Source organism: Etheostoma spectabile, chromosome 6 (assembly GCF_008692095.1).
Source record: "Etheostoma spectabile isolate EspeVRDwgs_2016 chromosome 6, UIUC_Espe_1.0, whole genome shotgun sequence".
Classification (NCBI taxonomy): Eukaryota; Metazoa; Chordata; class Actinopteri; order Perciformes; family Percidae; genus Etheostoma; species Etheostoma spectabile.
In genome coordinates this window covers 8,582,569-8,597,887 of record NC_045738.1, presented here as the reverse complement: position 1 = coordinate 8,597,887, position 15,319 = coordinate 8,582,569, and the positions used below count along the sequence as shown (strand labels likewise).

General features: G+C 39.7%; 2 protein-coding genes across 2 annotated transcripts in view; one reads left to right on the top strand and one right to left on the bottom strand.

Annotated features, from left to right (window-relative positions):
- alg2 (ALG2 alpha-1,3/1,6-mannosyltransferase) overlaps window positions 1–15,319 on the top strand; it is a 75,005-nt gene that overhangs the window by 52,351 nt on the left and 7,335 nt on the right. The gene's annotated exons all lie outside the window — the stretch shown is intronic.
- sec61b (SEC61 translocon subunit beta) overlaps window positions 12,233–15,319 on the bottom strand; it is a 3,655-nt gene continuing 568 nt past the window's right edge. The window contains exons 2-4 of the mRNA XM_032518241.1: window positions 15,075–15,172; window positions 13,583–13,687; window positions 12,233–12,809 (exon numbers count right to left, since the gene is read on the bottom strand). Coding sequence (XP_032374132.1) covers window positions 12,722–12,809; window positions 13,583–13,687; window positions 15,075–15,172 — 291 coding nt within the window. The 3' untranslated portion in view covers window positions 12,233–12,721. The remainder of the gene's footprint in view (window positions 12,810–13,582; window positions 13,688–15,074; window positions 15,173–15,319) is intronic.

Here is a 15,319-nt window from a genome sequence, read left to right as displayed (position 1 = left end):
CACACACACACACACTCCTGCTCCCGTTCTCATGTTAACTTATGTTTACTGTCCCTACGCATCACTCACCCTGACAAATCTCTGTGAGAAAAATCTGCAAGTCTGCATTTTTCCCCCCAGCAGATTGTATCTTTGCGTTTGTTTTACCTGTTCTTCTTCTCATCAATTTATTTATGCAAACAACTAGTGAACATCAGGGGTAAGCAGGAGCCCAGAGTGGGTGAGCTAAAAGGATGAGGAAGAGGAAACCAGTGGTGGAAAGTAAGTAAGTACATTTACTCAGGTACTGTACTGGAGTATTTTTAGTTTATGCTACTTAACAAACTGTATACCGAGTAATCTACAAAAAAACTAGCCTCACCTCAACTAGCTACAATAGTATACAGAATACAGTACAGATACAACAGTATAGTAAAAATACTACTTATGCATTGACGCATTATCAGTTTAAACAATATATCACTTACAGATGCCATTTTACTTTTGATACTTTAAAGCTACATTGTGTAAGAAGTTCTCCCATCTAGCAGTGAAATTGTATATGACAAACAACTGAATATTACTTTCTAGCCCCTTCCATTCTGATCACATTTTAACTTCTGCGGTGGCCGTATTATTCCAAGAAGTGTTCCTTCCAGTGTAATAATAGTTTTATGTTTTTGTTATTTTGGTACCATTCCATTGCTAACATCAGCTATCAGGTTCCCTAACGAATGCAAGCTAATGTTAGTAAATTATAAGCGTGATCCTCCATCCTGCCAGCAGATCGAGTAATCTCCCCCTGGCATTCATCACAGTGTAAAAGCGCAAAATGAGGAAGTATGACCCTCTTTGGCAAATGTATTTTAAAGATGGAGGCGCAACATTGCAGAATACACACAAGCAAGCCGCTCATATGTATTCTGAATGATCCTGAGTGGCAGATTCTACGCTTACGAGAATACTTAGTGTTTAGTGATTAGTTGGTGGAAGTAATTACACATGAATGGGCACATATTTGTAAAAGAACAAAGGTTTTTTTTGCTAAGAATCAACTCCAAACATTACACAATGGAGCATTAAATAAAATTATATAGTTTTATTTTACATTAAGTATGATTTTGAATGCTGGACTTTTACTTATAATGGAGTATTTTACAGTGTTGTACTGCATGGTACTGTAAGAAAGGCAGAGGAAATAGGGAAAGCAAGGAACAAGAGTGCATGTAATAGAATAAGAATAAGCTCCTATCAGTTTTTTTCCCAGCACACCAAAGCCCCCCCAAACCCACACCTCACCCCAAGGCTATCAGAGAATTACTACTGCAGGAGTGGTCTGTCGTTACTTATTATCCACTCTATTGCTTGGACCCTTGACATGTGTATGATCTCAAACACATACAGAAGCTCCCTAAACACTCACGATTTACATTTAAGCATTATGATGGAATTCCCTGCATTTAGGCAAGTGAGAGAGAAAGAGATCAGGAAGGCATTGGGTGAGAGGTTAGAAAAGCACTAACATCGGCTGCAGGAGAATTATGAATGAAAGTACATTTTGAAAAGACACACACACACACAAACACATACACCAACCAACCTTTATAGTGTCTTTCAGCTCATTGTTTTGGTTTTCGGTTCTCATCAGTGTCAGTTCCAGATGCAACAGGCAGCTGTTTTCAGCAAAAACACTTCTGATAAACCTACTTTATCTGCTGTCTATAATTTGTATTAACTTTGACTGTGTAATCATTGCGGGTGATTTAACATTCATGTTGACCACCCTCAGGATAGAGGGACAAAAGCACTGTGTTGTGTTTTTGAGAACTATGGACTGACTCAGCATATGACAGAGCCCACACACAATAAGGGGCCCACTCTGGACTTGATCATCTCCAAGGGTCTAAACATTTACAAGATTGTGGTGACTGACATTGCTCTCTCTGATCATTCCTGTGTTTTCTTTAACGGCACTATCTTGGTGCCCAAAGTGTCAAAACAAAGATAATCAGAAAATAATATACCACTGAAAACACCATGAATCATTAATTCAGCTTTTCCACACCTGCCCTCTCTGGGGTCTCAGTCACTGAGCTTGTAGATAATTTAAACAGTAAAATAGTATCATCTGAACTTTTATCTACCAAGGCCTGCAATAACTTTGCCTCCTTCTTCGAAAACAAAATTCAGAAAATTAGACTAAGAGTCAGTGCTTCCATATCAAGTACAGGATATGGGTTGTCACAGTGTCCAGGCAAAACAAATTCCAATATAGCACAATTTCATACAATCAACCATAAAAACCTGGAAGACATTATACAACATCTGAAAACCTCGTCCTGTTGCCTCAATATTCTACCAAAGGGGCGTTTTCAAATTTTTTTCAAATTGTTTGTCTTCTGATCTTCTACAGATTGTAAACACGTCTCTTTTCTCAGGTATCTTCCAGCAGGTCCTGAAAACTGCAGTCATCAAGCCACTATTAAAAAAGAACAATCCAGACTATAGGCCAAAATCAAACCTTCCATTTTCAAGTTAAATTGTTGAAAAAGCGTTTTTTCAACAACTCAACCATTTCTTGTCACTAAACAATGGTTTTGATGCCTTCCAGTCAGGGTTTTGACCACACCACAGCACTGAGACGGTTCTTGTTAAGTCTTTAATGACATCTACTTTAACACAGATAGTGGCAACATTTTAGTTTTAGAATTACTTGATCTCAGTGCTGCATTTAATACAGTCGACCACAACTAGACCGACTGAAAAACTAGTTTGGCCTTTCTGGCTCAGTGGTTTGAATCCTACTTAATGGATAGGGATTACTTTGTGTCTATAGGTAACTATGCAGCTTAGCATACAAATATGACGTGTGGAGTTCCCCAAGACTCCATCCTGGGGCCTCTTCTGTTTAATATCTACATGCTTTCACTGGCTCAGATTATGGAAAACAACAAAATAAGTTACCATAGCTATGCGGACAACATATAAATTTACATAACCTTATCGCCAAGGGACTATAGTCCAATACAAAAATTGACTAAGTGCATTGAACAAATTAACGACTGGATGTGCCAGAACTTTCTTATTAAATTAAAAAGGAAAAACTGAGGTGGTTGTTTTTGAAACAAAAGAGGAACGGTTGAAAGTCAGCATTCAGCTTCAAACAATGCCAAAAACAACAGACAAAGCCAGAAATCTTGGTGTAGTCATAGACTCAGACCTGAATTTCCACATTCACATTAAGGCAATTACAAAGTCAGCCTATTACCACCTTAAGAATATATTAAGGGTTAAAGGACTTATGTCTCAACAAGATTTGGAAAAACTAGTCCATACTTTTATCTTCAGTAAAATTGACTACTGTAACAGTGTCTTTACAGGTCTCTCTAAAAAAATAATCAGACAGCTGCAGCTGATTCAGAACGCTGCTGCTCGAGTCCTCACTAAGACCAAGAGAGTGGATCACATTGCTCCAGTTCTGAAGTCTTTACACTGGCTTCCGGTGCCTCAAAGAATTAATTTCAAAACACTTCTGCTGGTTTATAAATCACTAAACGGTTTGTGGCCAAAATACATTTCTGATCTGCTACTGAACTATGAACCACCCAAACCTCTCAGGTTGTCTGGGACAGGTCTGCTTTCTGTCTCCAGAGTAAGAACTAAACAAGGGGAAGCAGCGTTCACAGACTGTGTATCTGGAACAAACTCCCAGAAAACTGCAGGTCTGCCGCAACTCTCAGCTCTTTTCAATCAATGCGGAAGACCTTTCTTTTTCATGTTGCCTTTGTTTAAATGATTGCTCATTTCTAATACTGAAGTTGATTTTTGTTGAAACTGTAGGACAATCAGCAAGGGTAAGATCAAAATTAAATGACTTGATTAGACAGTGATTTGACTTTTCTGATGAATATTTTCTAAACAATTAAGTGACGAAAAGGGGAAGTGTTTATCATTATTGTTAGCTGAAACAAATATTGAAGTGAACTAAGTAACTTGGTGCCTTTTGGGATGTTTTTGTTAACAATTTGTGAAATTAGGGTTGTGGCCATTCTGGGGTATTTCTGAACAGGAAACGAATATATTTCTGAGAATTTCTCCAACGCAGGTGTGACATAGATTTTATGGTAAAATCTACAAGAAACAGTTGGAGCTGTTCAGGGTTATACAAAGTTTGTCGTGTTGAAACTAAGCCTTATAGTGACAACTATATTGTAGTGTAAGAGAAGTACTTCCACTCTTGGTTATGGGTAACCAGAGTACAAAGTCACATGATCCTGCGGGGCCCATGGTGGATGAGATAGTAAAGAAATATGGTTCTGCCTGTGTAGAATACTACCTGCTTTGCCTTGCCTTACGTTATTCTACCTACCTAGCACAAAATGGAACTGTTCACGACAGATAACTAGCTGGTGAACATAATGGAGCATTTAGCGGTTGAAGAGCTATTGGAGTTGGTGGAGACCAAAAATAGAGCTAAAAGGAGAGTGAATATTAAACTTAGATTTGACACAAACAACTTCCAATGAATGTTAATGTTGGTCTGTGTTGTGTGTTTTGTTTACAGCTTTTTCCCCACTGCCCCCGAGTGGCCTTTACAAGGAAAGCATTTAGTGGAATGGGAAGCATAGCAGCAGAGGTGGATGATGTTAAATCATTCAATACTTTATTCAGTGAGTGATGTTATTTATTAGTTATTTGAAAGTCGCGACATGAAATAAACTAAAGTCAACAAGAGTCATGTACCATGTCTGTCCAGACATGTGACTGAAGGCTACTCACATTGTATATGAAGCCGGCCTTCCTTATTCATCAGCACTGCAGCTCTGACGCTCATTCTGTGGAAAGCTTATTAAATCATTAACCACAAAACCACCACGCCTGTAGTGTACAGAGCAGAGAGAGAGAAACAGGGATATTCTGAAGGCTGGCATGTATTAATGAAACATCTTGTATTAAACAATAGAATAAATGTTCCCTTGAAATTAGGAGGTAACCACTAACCACATCCAATCCAGGCAACTGTTGTAAACACACACATTCCTGCCAAGACCATAGATCTGACAGGATCATTTTCTTGGAGACAAAATTAAATATTTCATCTCATTCAGCACATTTAGACACTTCATTTTGCTCTTTCACATTCAGAATATTCATCACAGAATTTTTGTTTCTTTTCATGTAATGTAGGATATATTCAATTTAGGAGCGCAGCACAGATGAACAAGCCAAGAACATGATAAATACGACTCAGAAATGAAAGGTCTTCACTGTGTCTTTAAAAAAAACTTCTAAAGAAAGCCTATGTTCACCATTTTGACTAGTTCTCCTAATAATGTGTGTTTATAATGTTTGGCTGAAATAAAAGAAAATCGTCCCAGCATTATTTTAGACTGTAATGCAAAATTAATTTAATAAATATTGCAACCATTTACAAACAGTTACGTGCTGAAATAAACTGAAAACATGGTTAGAATATCTTTTAGACGCTACATCACTACATTTTAGTGAGAATGATTATTATACAGGAGCCAGGTGATCCCCAGCTTCAGTGCCTCCCTCTCTCTTCCTCACCTCTCCCCTCTGTTGCTGCCCTGAAGCACAAGGAGCGCTGCACAAGGAGTGGAAATACAGTCACTAAAAATACACTGTACATAAACAACACACACACACGCACACACACACACACACACACACACACACACACACACACACACACACACACACACACTCCAAGTGCCTTTAATATTAGACAGCACAAGGCTGACACCTGAGACACTCAGCGCAGCGCTGTCACCCCCTCCCTCCTCCTTAAATTAGTCCAGCAGTGGCCACCGTCCCTGAGGGTGCAGGCTGGCAGTTAGTGATGAGGGGGTTTTGGGGTGGGGGTGTTGGGGGGGACACATTCTTCTGACATAACAGCCCAGTTGGCCTGTGGTAGTCACACGGGGCATCACCAGGCCCTGACGTGGCATCGCTGCTGATGGAAGGGGATGTGTGTGAAAAGGTCACAGAGACCAACGTGGCCTCCATCCTGGGGTTCTCCTTATCCCACTACCCTACGCATGCGCACACACACAGACACACACACACAAACACTCACACACACACACACACACTCACTCAAGTTTGACATTTATAGCATATTCCGCTGTTTGAATCAAAAAATGTTCTCATCATGTTTGGTTCCCTCTCCATCTCCTTTAAGGTTTTAAGTCAGCGCTCATGTTTGTCTTTAGTTTAGACTCGGCCTTGTTCCATTCTTTTAAGTTCTTTGCACATATCACAATAGACCTGTTAAATTTCTACCATAGATTGTCTCCACCTGTTTCCATCTTCCTGTAGTTACTCATATATCTATCCAGCACATTCTCTTCTTCTCTCGTTGTTTTACCTCTTGCTTTTGCTCAGCCTTTATTTCTGTCAGCTCTCTGTATATTTGTTTTCTTTCCTTTGTGCTTCAACCGCAACTGTTGGAGCCATATCCTTCTTCAAGATATGAATTTCCAGTTCTATTTAACTTACCTATTGACTGTTTCTAAACAACTTCTAGTCTATTTTTTTGTTGTTGATACATTTCTTTCTTATTTCTGTTTGTCTTTATGTCCTATATGCTGTGATATATTTGTTGTTCTTTTTGCTTCTCTTGTTTCTTATCTGAACTGGATCTCATGCATTTTTATCTTTGTGTCTTTGATATAAACATTTAAATGTAAGCTTCCTATTAATGCTTTTCGTATTTGCATATCATTTTAGAACAAGTAGACCTGATTTGATTTTATCCTGTTTTGTCCACTATTGTGTTGTTCAGTGGAGCGAACACTGTGGGGAAAAAGTGGAACTCTGATAAATGGCTGTAATTTGTATTTGTCTGCAAATGGTAAGAGTGTAGACATTTTATTTATTTATTTGGACAATGCACATTAATGAACATTTCTGTAAATGCACCAGTGTTAGCCAATTGGCTAGTTTTCAACTGTAGTCCTACCTAGGATGCATGTCTTTTATGGTGGGAAGAAACCGGAGTACCCACGGAAACCCACGCAAACACGGGGAGAACATACAAACTCCACACAGAAAGGCCCGGAACGACCTGGATTCGAACCAAGAACCTTCTTGCTGTGAGGCAGAAGTGCTACCCACTTGGCCACCGTGCTGCAACATACAACATACAACATACATACAACGTCTGAGAACTGAGAATTTGATCTTTGACAGTGGTGAATAGTATAATGGAGCTACTTGTGTAGTAACTAGATAAAAACACTACGATAATGGTTTAATGGTTCCCATAAGAGTTTTACCTTAGAATTGAACGGTTTCATGCTCTTCATCTTACATGCACACAAGGTGAGTGCGTGTCACATACAGGATTATAGTGCGAGAGATGAGGTACTGATGGATAGCAGACTCAGCCTTGGCTCTGAATCTGACTCTCTTATTTCTTGCTGAAGGAGAGGTTAGGAAAAATCAGGGAGCCTCTAGTTGGCACACGCACTCACGAACACACGCACACACAGTGTCCCAGTGTCCCTTCTGAGCGAGTTGACCTACACAGTTCATATGACAGCAGCCATGTGGTCTGGATGCAGAATATGGAGTCAGATAATTTTACAGTGAACATGCTCTCACCTCTCAGCAAACCTGCTACTGATCACTGGCCATTAACAGAGTGTTGCACTAATTGGCTGCTATTCTACTGACTAATCACTGCCTGATCACAGTGACCGGACCAGCATGAACGCACTTTCACAAAGAATGTAAAAGATTTAAAGATGTCTGATATGCTGCACACCTTTCTTCAATGTGCTGATCTTCAGAGACGGGAAGAATAAAACTATGTACATTTATTTAGGTACTGTACTTTGGTACTAAAAAATGTATACAAACATAAGTTTACAGAGCAAAAAAAGTATACAGCAATTTAAAATTCACAATAAAAGCAATACATAAATATGGTACAGAAATTAGCTGTGTAAAAGCAATTTTGCAATTAAAGGTAGAGAATGTATGTTGTTGAGAAAAGCTGTTTTATATGACTGTGAAAGTTAAAGTAGAGATCTTTTAAATTTTTACCAAACTACATTTATAGGTAACAATTGTTCAAGCAAAACATTCAATAAGTTTGTAAAATATGATGCACTTCACCATGGAGTAAACGTACCACAACTTTGTAAAAGGATCAGTTTTACTATCACATGGACCACCATATTATTTTAGTACTTTTTGTAAGTTCACTTTAAAGAGACCATTCCCTGAAGAAAGTACTTTTAATTTTGACACTAAAGCAAGACTTTTATTCTATGTACCTTTATTGACTTTACAATGCATGATTTTGTTTTTAAATAAAGTATTTTGTATTATTTTAATGCTACTTTTGCTCAAGTAAGGGAGCTTACTACTAATTCCACCACTGCCAATACTTGTACAGGCTACTACCATATGTTGTTAGACAGATCACGCTAACGGGCTGATGTACAGCTTTTCCTACTACCACAGTACTACAGTGTAGATCTCGTCACAGGTGTCCCTGCATCCCCTTTACCAGCACTCAGTTTTGGGGACATTGTCAGGATTCACCTGTTTGGTGAGCGTTGATCGATTCCACCCGCCTGTCAATTCTTTCCACGCTTTACCAACCATATGATCTGTTCATAAATACACACATACACACTTGACATACGTGCAAGCATGACTGGGCACTCACACTCATCTAAAGAAGGAATATTCTGCACAGTCTTTGAAAGGAAAGAAGAGTTTCAAATCCTGAGACCATTGCTGCACCTGATATACTAGCTTTGTTTACCGTCAGGGCGTTACATCTCTCAGCATAAACACGTGTGATGGATGGGTGAGAGAGGGAATTAGCCATAGAAAGGGAGAGAGAAAGACCAAGTCTACTGACACAATAAACAGACAGCAAAGGGTTGGTGGCTACCAAGGCCAACTGTGGCGTCTCACATCTCCTCATGTAGGCTGTGTCTTGCCCAAAAAGTTCCACTTGAACACACCGCAAAGACTACAGTTGACGGCCAACTACCGTGTACATTCTGCACCTGTGTGAGAGGAGATTCTCCATTCTCTTTATGGTCACCCAAAAAATGTAATCCGAAATGACGGAACATCTCTCTAGACCTAGTAAACACAGAGCAAATGTAGTCAGTCATTGTTTTCATCAGAGAGTGCTGATAGTAGTCAAGAAGGGTCGTTGTTGTCATTGTCACAACTAGTAATAATAAAGAAGATACCGGCGTTGTTTGCTCCGTTCAACAAGTCACATCGGCCAAAATGGATGCCGACGGCTCTTCCTACTGACGACGGCACGAAACACACCAAACAGACTCAAGTCACTGACCTTGCCACTGTCTGATGGCTGATAATTGGGTTGGTGTGTCAGAGCCTTTACCGAAGGCGCTGAAGACGATTCAACAATCGGCCAGAAAAAAGCCGTTGAGGGCCGACAAGTTGCGACCGTGCAAAATAGGACGACAGATGCTCAACAATCTTCTTGTGTCAGCACCTTTAAACATTTTTAACTTTTTTTGCTAAACCACAGAGCAGCATGTGCTATGTAAAACATAATACATGTGACCTATTTACAGGTCTCCTAAATTGTGTGTATGTGTGTGTGTGCGTGCGTGCATGCATGCGTGTAGCACATGTGCTTTCGCACCTCTCTCTATGTAAGGGGCCATCCCTTGTAAAAGCGTGCGGTTTTTTCACAGGATATGGGTTTCTTGTGAAAAAGACACAGAGAGGAAGCACTCTGAAGAAGGCTTCTTTTTTTTTCTTTCTCTTTTTTCTTCCCATCTCACACTTATCTCTTTCTTTCCACGAGACAAACGTCATTTCATGCGTGGATGTTCAGGATAATTTATGTAGAGTAGACAGATATAAGTTCTGCTTTTAACGTGCACGTTGACGAAATCTCTTTTTTGCTGTATCTGATACACCCTGTGTGAATATTAGTATATGTTTATTGAGTGATTGCCGAAGAATTAAAGGAAACACATAGTTTAGTAAGATGCAGTGACGAAATGTTTCACACTAACTCTGACTTAATGATTGTTGTCAACTTCGAAAGATCTTGGCAAACCACCTTCTTTACGATAAAATCCAACATTTAAACTAACTTTACTAGGTGTGTCAAATCACCAGCAACAAATTAGTTTCCACATATCTAAAACCAACAAGCACAAACTGGAGACCACGAGAGTTCAAAAAAATCTAAATAGAAAACATTTGAGTGCTTACATACAGAGTGTGTTAAGAGCATTATTCATGTGTTTGTGTGTCCAAAACATAAACCCTATGAACTCTGGGAGTTGACTAGTATAGACAGTGTCAAGAGGAGTTTGAAACTACAGGTTGCTGCAGTGTGGAGCGCTCCACGTGCTGCCTGGGCCTGTTTGACTCCTGAACACTGAGGGACAGCTTTGACACAGCTCCTTCATATTTAATTGTTATGTTGAATTATTCTGGCTTACTGCCGTGTTGTGCCACCATGAATTGGGCCTTAGTGTGTGTGTGTGTGTGTGGGGGGGGGGGGGGGGGGGGGGGGGGGGGGGGACAGATACGAGAGGGAGAGTGATGTGGCAGTTGTGCCTGAGTTTGCCTCGAACACTGGAAGCCTATGGGAAAGCAAAGCCATAGCAACAGAATGAATTAATGAACAGGATCCGAATGCTTCGTTTAACACAAGGCGCACGCACACACACACACACACACACACACACATTCATATTCAACACAGGTAACCTGGTGATGCAGGATGGGCTAAAACTGCTTCAACAACTACAAAACACCCAGCCAGCAGTTTACAGCATTGAACATACTGGGCATCATGTCATAAATTCTTCCACACTGTTTGATTTAATGTGGCCAAATCAAATCTGAAACCGTTTCTAATCATTCACTTTTGTTCAGCTCAGCTCTATGATAATGATTTTCATCCAAAAATAATTAACTGGTTATGAAGCATTTGAGTACTAAACAGATGGTGTGTGGCTATACAAAATGTTACAGTATTATGATAATGAGATTAGGTAAAAACAAAACATGTGTTCATGCATTCCCTCAGTCATGACAGAGTTATATCTTGATTTTCTCTCAGCCAGTGTTGTTCAGAAAATAGTCTGCAGCGCCCCCCTTAGGAAAAGACAGAAAAACACATGGGCATAATTTAGATGAAGATGATGAAGAGGCTCTGAGTGATTTTACAGGAAAACCTAAACGCGGTATGAGAAGAATTTATATTAATATAAACAACAATGGCAAGCCAGTTTTGGCTCAAAGAAAGTGTCATAGGAACTTCTTGATTGAATGTTCTTTAGAGAATGATTTCAAGAAAAATTATTTTTTTGTGTTTTGGATATAGCTGCTGATTGTTATGCTCTATTCTCCTAGGTGCACTTAATCGAGATTCAAATGACCAGCCATGTGAAAAAAAAACCTATGAATATATAACTAAATATTGTTAACATTTGGCATTTATGTCATCAGATATAATTCCTGATGTGAACGCCTTTGTATTACTCTGGCACTATGAAGACTTGCCACTTTTCAAAAACTAATTTGACCTGTCTGCAATTCTTCAGTACTGCTGGTGAGGACAATGCCTGGAGGTTGATTCCTCTGAACCTCTATAGAGGTAAGCATACTGAAAAGTTACACTTACATCCAGACAAGCATCAATTTGAAGCAGCTGGTATACATGTATAGACAAGTCTGAGCTGTTCTGCTCATGAAAATAGGAGGCTTTGAAGTATGTGTGTGCTGTGTAATTTTGTTGAACCATAGGATGACAGGATCAGTTTTGGACAAGGTTAATTACACTATTATGTGGTTTTAGGTGCCATCTAAGATTGAACAAATAATATTGAGTTAAGCCAAAAACATCAGGTCAAATAATCTGCAAGTTACTAAAAATTGTTTTAAATCAAGCATTAAGCTTTAAGTGAGAAATCAAACTGCAATGTAACACTTATCAGTTATGTGGTTGTCATAATCCTTTTCTTTCTGAAAGCATTTTACGTTGAAACAAAGGTTTATGAAAAGCTTTTGCTAAAGTGTACAGCTTTCAGTAGTCTGGTAGTAGTTATAGAAGGTACAAAGATAGAATATTAACCCACTTGTAACTGAAAATATGGTTTGGGCTTTTCTCATTAAACAGGCTCACTCAGGTTGAAATGTTTTAAAAAAACAAAACAGCGTTATATTTCAGAACACAATAAGGGTACATTTTAACACACATTGATTTTTACATTTTTATTGTACAATATTACAATTACATTTGTACAAATGCTTTTAACAAAAAATGCACTTCAGGCTACAAGAGGAAATGTTTGCTGGGGCCTGTAAACAACAATGTCCTTGGGTACTGCACGGAACCTTTTTGCAGCATTGGCAGGAACATACTGCTGCTTGGCGATGGGCCACATACACACATCCAAACTAAGACATTTCATCTGAGATGGGCATGACTCCCTCCTGTTCACCCCTTCAGATCTTAAAAACACAGAAAGGGCAAAAGCAACAGGGTGGATACCAACATCAATGTAGATGATGATCATGTACTGAAATGGTTAAATAAAAAAACAAGTTTGTGTGTCTTGTATGTCTGTGGGTGTTGTAGTGAAAGTGCAGAAGGGAACCAGGGGAGTGAGATTGTTGTTCATTTGTTGTTTGGTCCAGGTCCAATGTGTTAAAAAGACGAGGTGCAGGGTCAGAGGTCTTCAGGTGGCGTTTAAGAGCGGGTGTACTTCCCCCAGATGTGCAGCATGAAGACTGATGCAATGAAGAGCAAACTCATCACCAGAACTGGCACGGGGCCACTGTCACAACAAAGAGAAACTGATCAACACTCAGATTAACACACACCCAAAATCCCATCATTTGCTACAACCACAACTAGAGCGAGAGTCTTAGTGGACTGTCTGATTTTATTGATAAGCTTAGGAAACAAGGAGGCGCTCTCATCTCTGAATGAGGGACCAAGTGGGGGTTGGGGTGGAGGCAGCATTGCCATGCCAACCATCTCCTCAGCGGCCCGCTCCGCTCTCTGTCAGAAGGCTGTAATTGAGTTGACCTTTCAGAGTGCATCCTTTAATGAAGCTTTAAGGCCTGCGTCTAACACAGGAACAAACATGCACTCGATATACAGCACTGTATGGCGAGTCTGCCCTCCTTCGACTGCTGCAGAGACACACTCAATAACCACCACAGCACCATTGATCAACCATGGCCAGCTATGGCCAGGAGACAGGACGCCTTCTCTAATATTAGGGGTGAGGTTTTAGCAGAATAGAAGTTTGAGGTTGAGAGTTTTCCAAACACAATTATGTGTGTGTCTAATATATATACATACACTATATATCACACCTAAATCAAGCTGATCCACCGCTCAGTGATAATTTGTTTTACCACAGACGCACGTTTGCCCAATTTCCTGCCATTAAACATTCCTACCATTCTACTTGATGAACACATATAACACTAAGTGTTGGAAATCCTGAGACTTATGCACATTTATGAGAGGAAGTTAAAAATGTCAGGGGCTAAATATTTTCGTGAGTGTGTATGTTCTGCTTTTATAAACTGCACTTACACTTTGAGTCCTGGTGAGTCTTCTGTGTAGAAGCGCCACATGCCGCCAGTACCTGCCGATCCTGTGGTCCTGCCACCGCTGCGTGTACCACTGCTGGTAGCTTTCCTGTGGAACACACATGAGAAATGCTTCCTTATGACATATGACTTTCATATAGTGCATTTTTCATGTAACAAAGTACTCTATAGGAAAACAAAAAGACAACTAAAACAGACACAATTTTGTGAAAATCTGATAACTTTTACTCATCCAGCAGTTTCTTAAGACCAATCATTTTGATCAAAAGAAAAACAAATCTTTGCCATTATACACCAAATTCTGAATGTAATTACATACAGAAGCAGCTGATGAAAGAGTGAAGTGATTCATGGCTGTTTTACCCGTGATGAGATTAAACGGAGGTTAATGAGGTAATGAAGAGGTGGATAGTAATGGGTAATAATGAGAGAGGTAACAGCGTGCCTCTGATTACACACTGATTACGCCCAAAGCACAACATCTATCAGCTGCTCTAATCTACAGAGGGCACCCAAAACAAATAAAGGGAAGGGCTATCTGAAAATCATTAATCACTCGTAAGAGTATGACGACGAGTAAGCGGGGTCAATGCTGGGGGTATATGTCAAATAATTATTGAGATGGTGTATGGGCTGCGATGACCACATTACTTATATAATAATGTCTTCAATTCACAGTGGTGGGCATGGGCGACATACAGATGCGTGACAAATGAATGGAAAAACAAATTAATAAGGTGCCTTGGTATACAAGACCACGAGTTGCCACAAGACCATTGATGCTTCTTCAAATGGGTTGACATTTGGTGACTTTTATCATTCTTAACTCTATAAAATTCTTCTATAAAATTCTTGTTCAACTTTATTAAACTTTTGAACTCAACCTTTAAACTTTACTGTTTTTCTGCACTGCATTACCAAATCAATTTCCTATGTACATGGGGAAAATTCTGATTCTGACAAAGCAATTCTAATTCTGGGCTGAACTGCTACAAACTACTATTTTTTCTATTTTTGTTATTTCCACTAACCCCAACCGGCCCGTCAGACGCCGCCTACCAAGAGCCTGGGTCTGACCGAGGTTTCTGCCTAAAAGGAAGTTTTTCCTCGCCACTGTCGCACTGTTGCTTGCTCTGGAGGAAACTACTAGAACTGTTGGGTCCTTGTAAATTTTGGAGTGTGGTCTAGACTTACTCTATCTGTAAAGTGTCTTGAGATAACTCTTGTTATGAATTGATACTTTAAATAAAATTGAATTGAAATTGAATTGGGATGACCATAGCCAATAATAAACATCAATTTCATTCTCAAGCAATTCAGTGAGCCTTGAGTCCTACATGGAAGATCTTCATTCATTAGTTTGCTGTACCCATTTATTCAGGTATGTTGCACATCTGTATGCACTTATTGAAGACTTTACCAATCAGTCTACTGGATAAAGTGTTTGGTGTGTACGTGTGGGTATGTGCACATACCTCTGTCTAACAGTGGAGCCTGCTGCACGGGGAGCCACCGTCTTACTGGGGGAACGGCTAGATGCCCCAACATTGGTTGCACTTGCTGCTGGTCCAGGCTGAGTGTTAGACACCATAATAAATACACATGAACATCAACTTCACTATATCCTCTTTCTGACATTCTGTCTTATACATTTCTCATTTGTTGTCCATCGGGCGCACGCACGCACACGCGCGAGTACACACACACACACACACACACA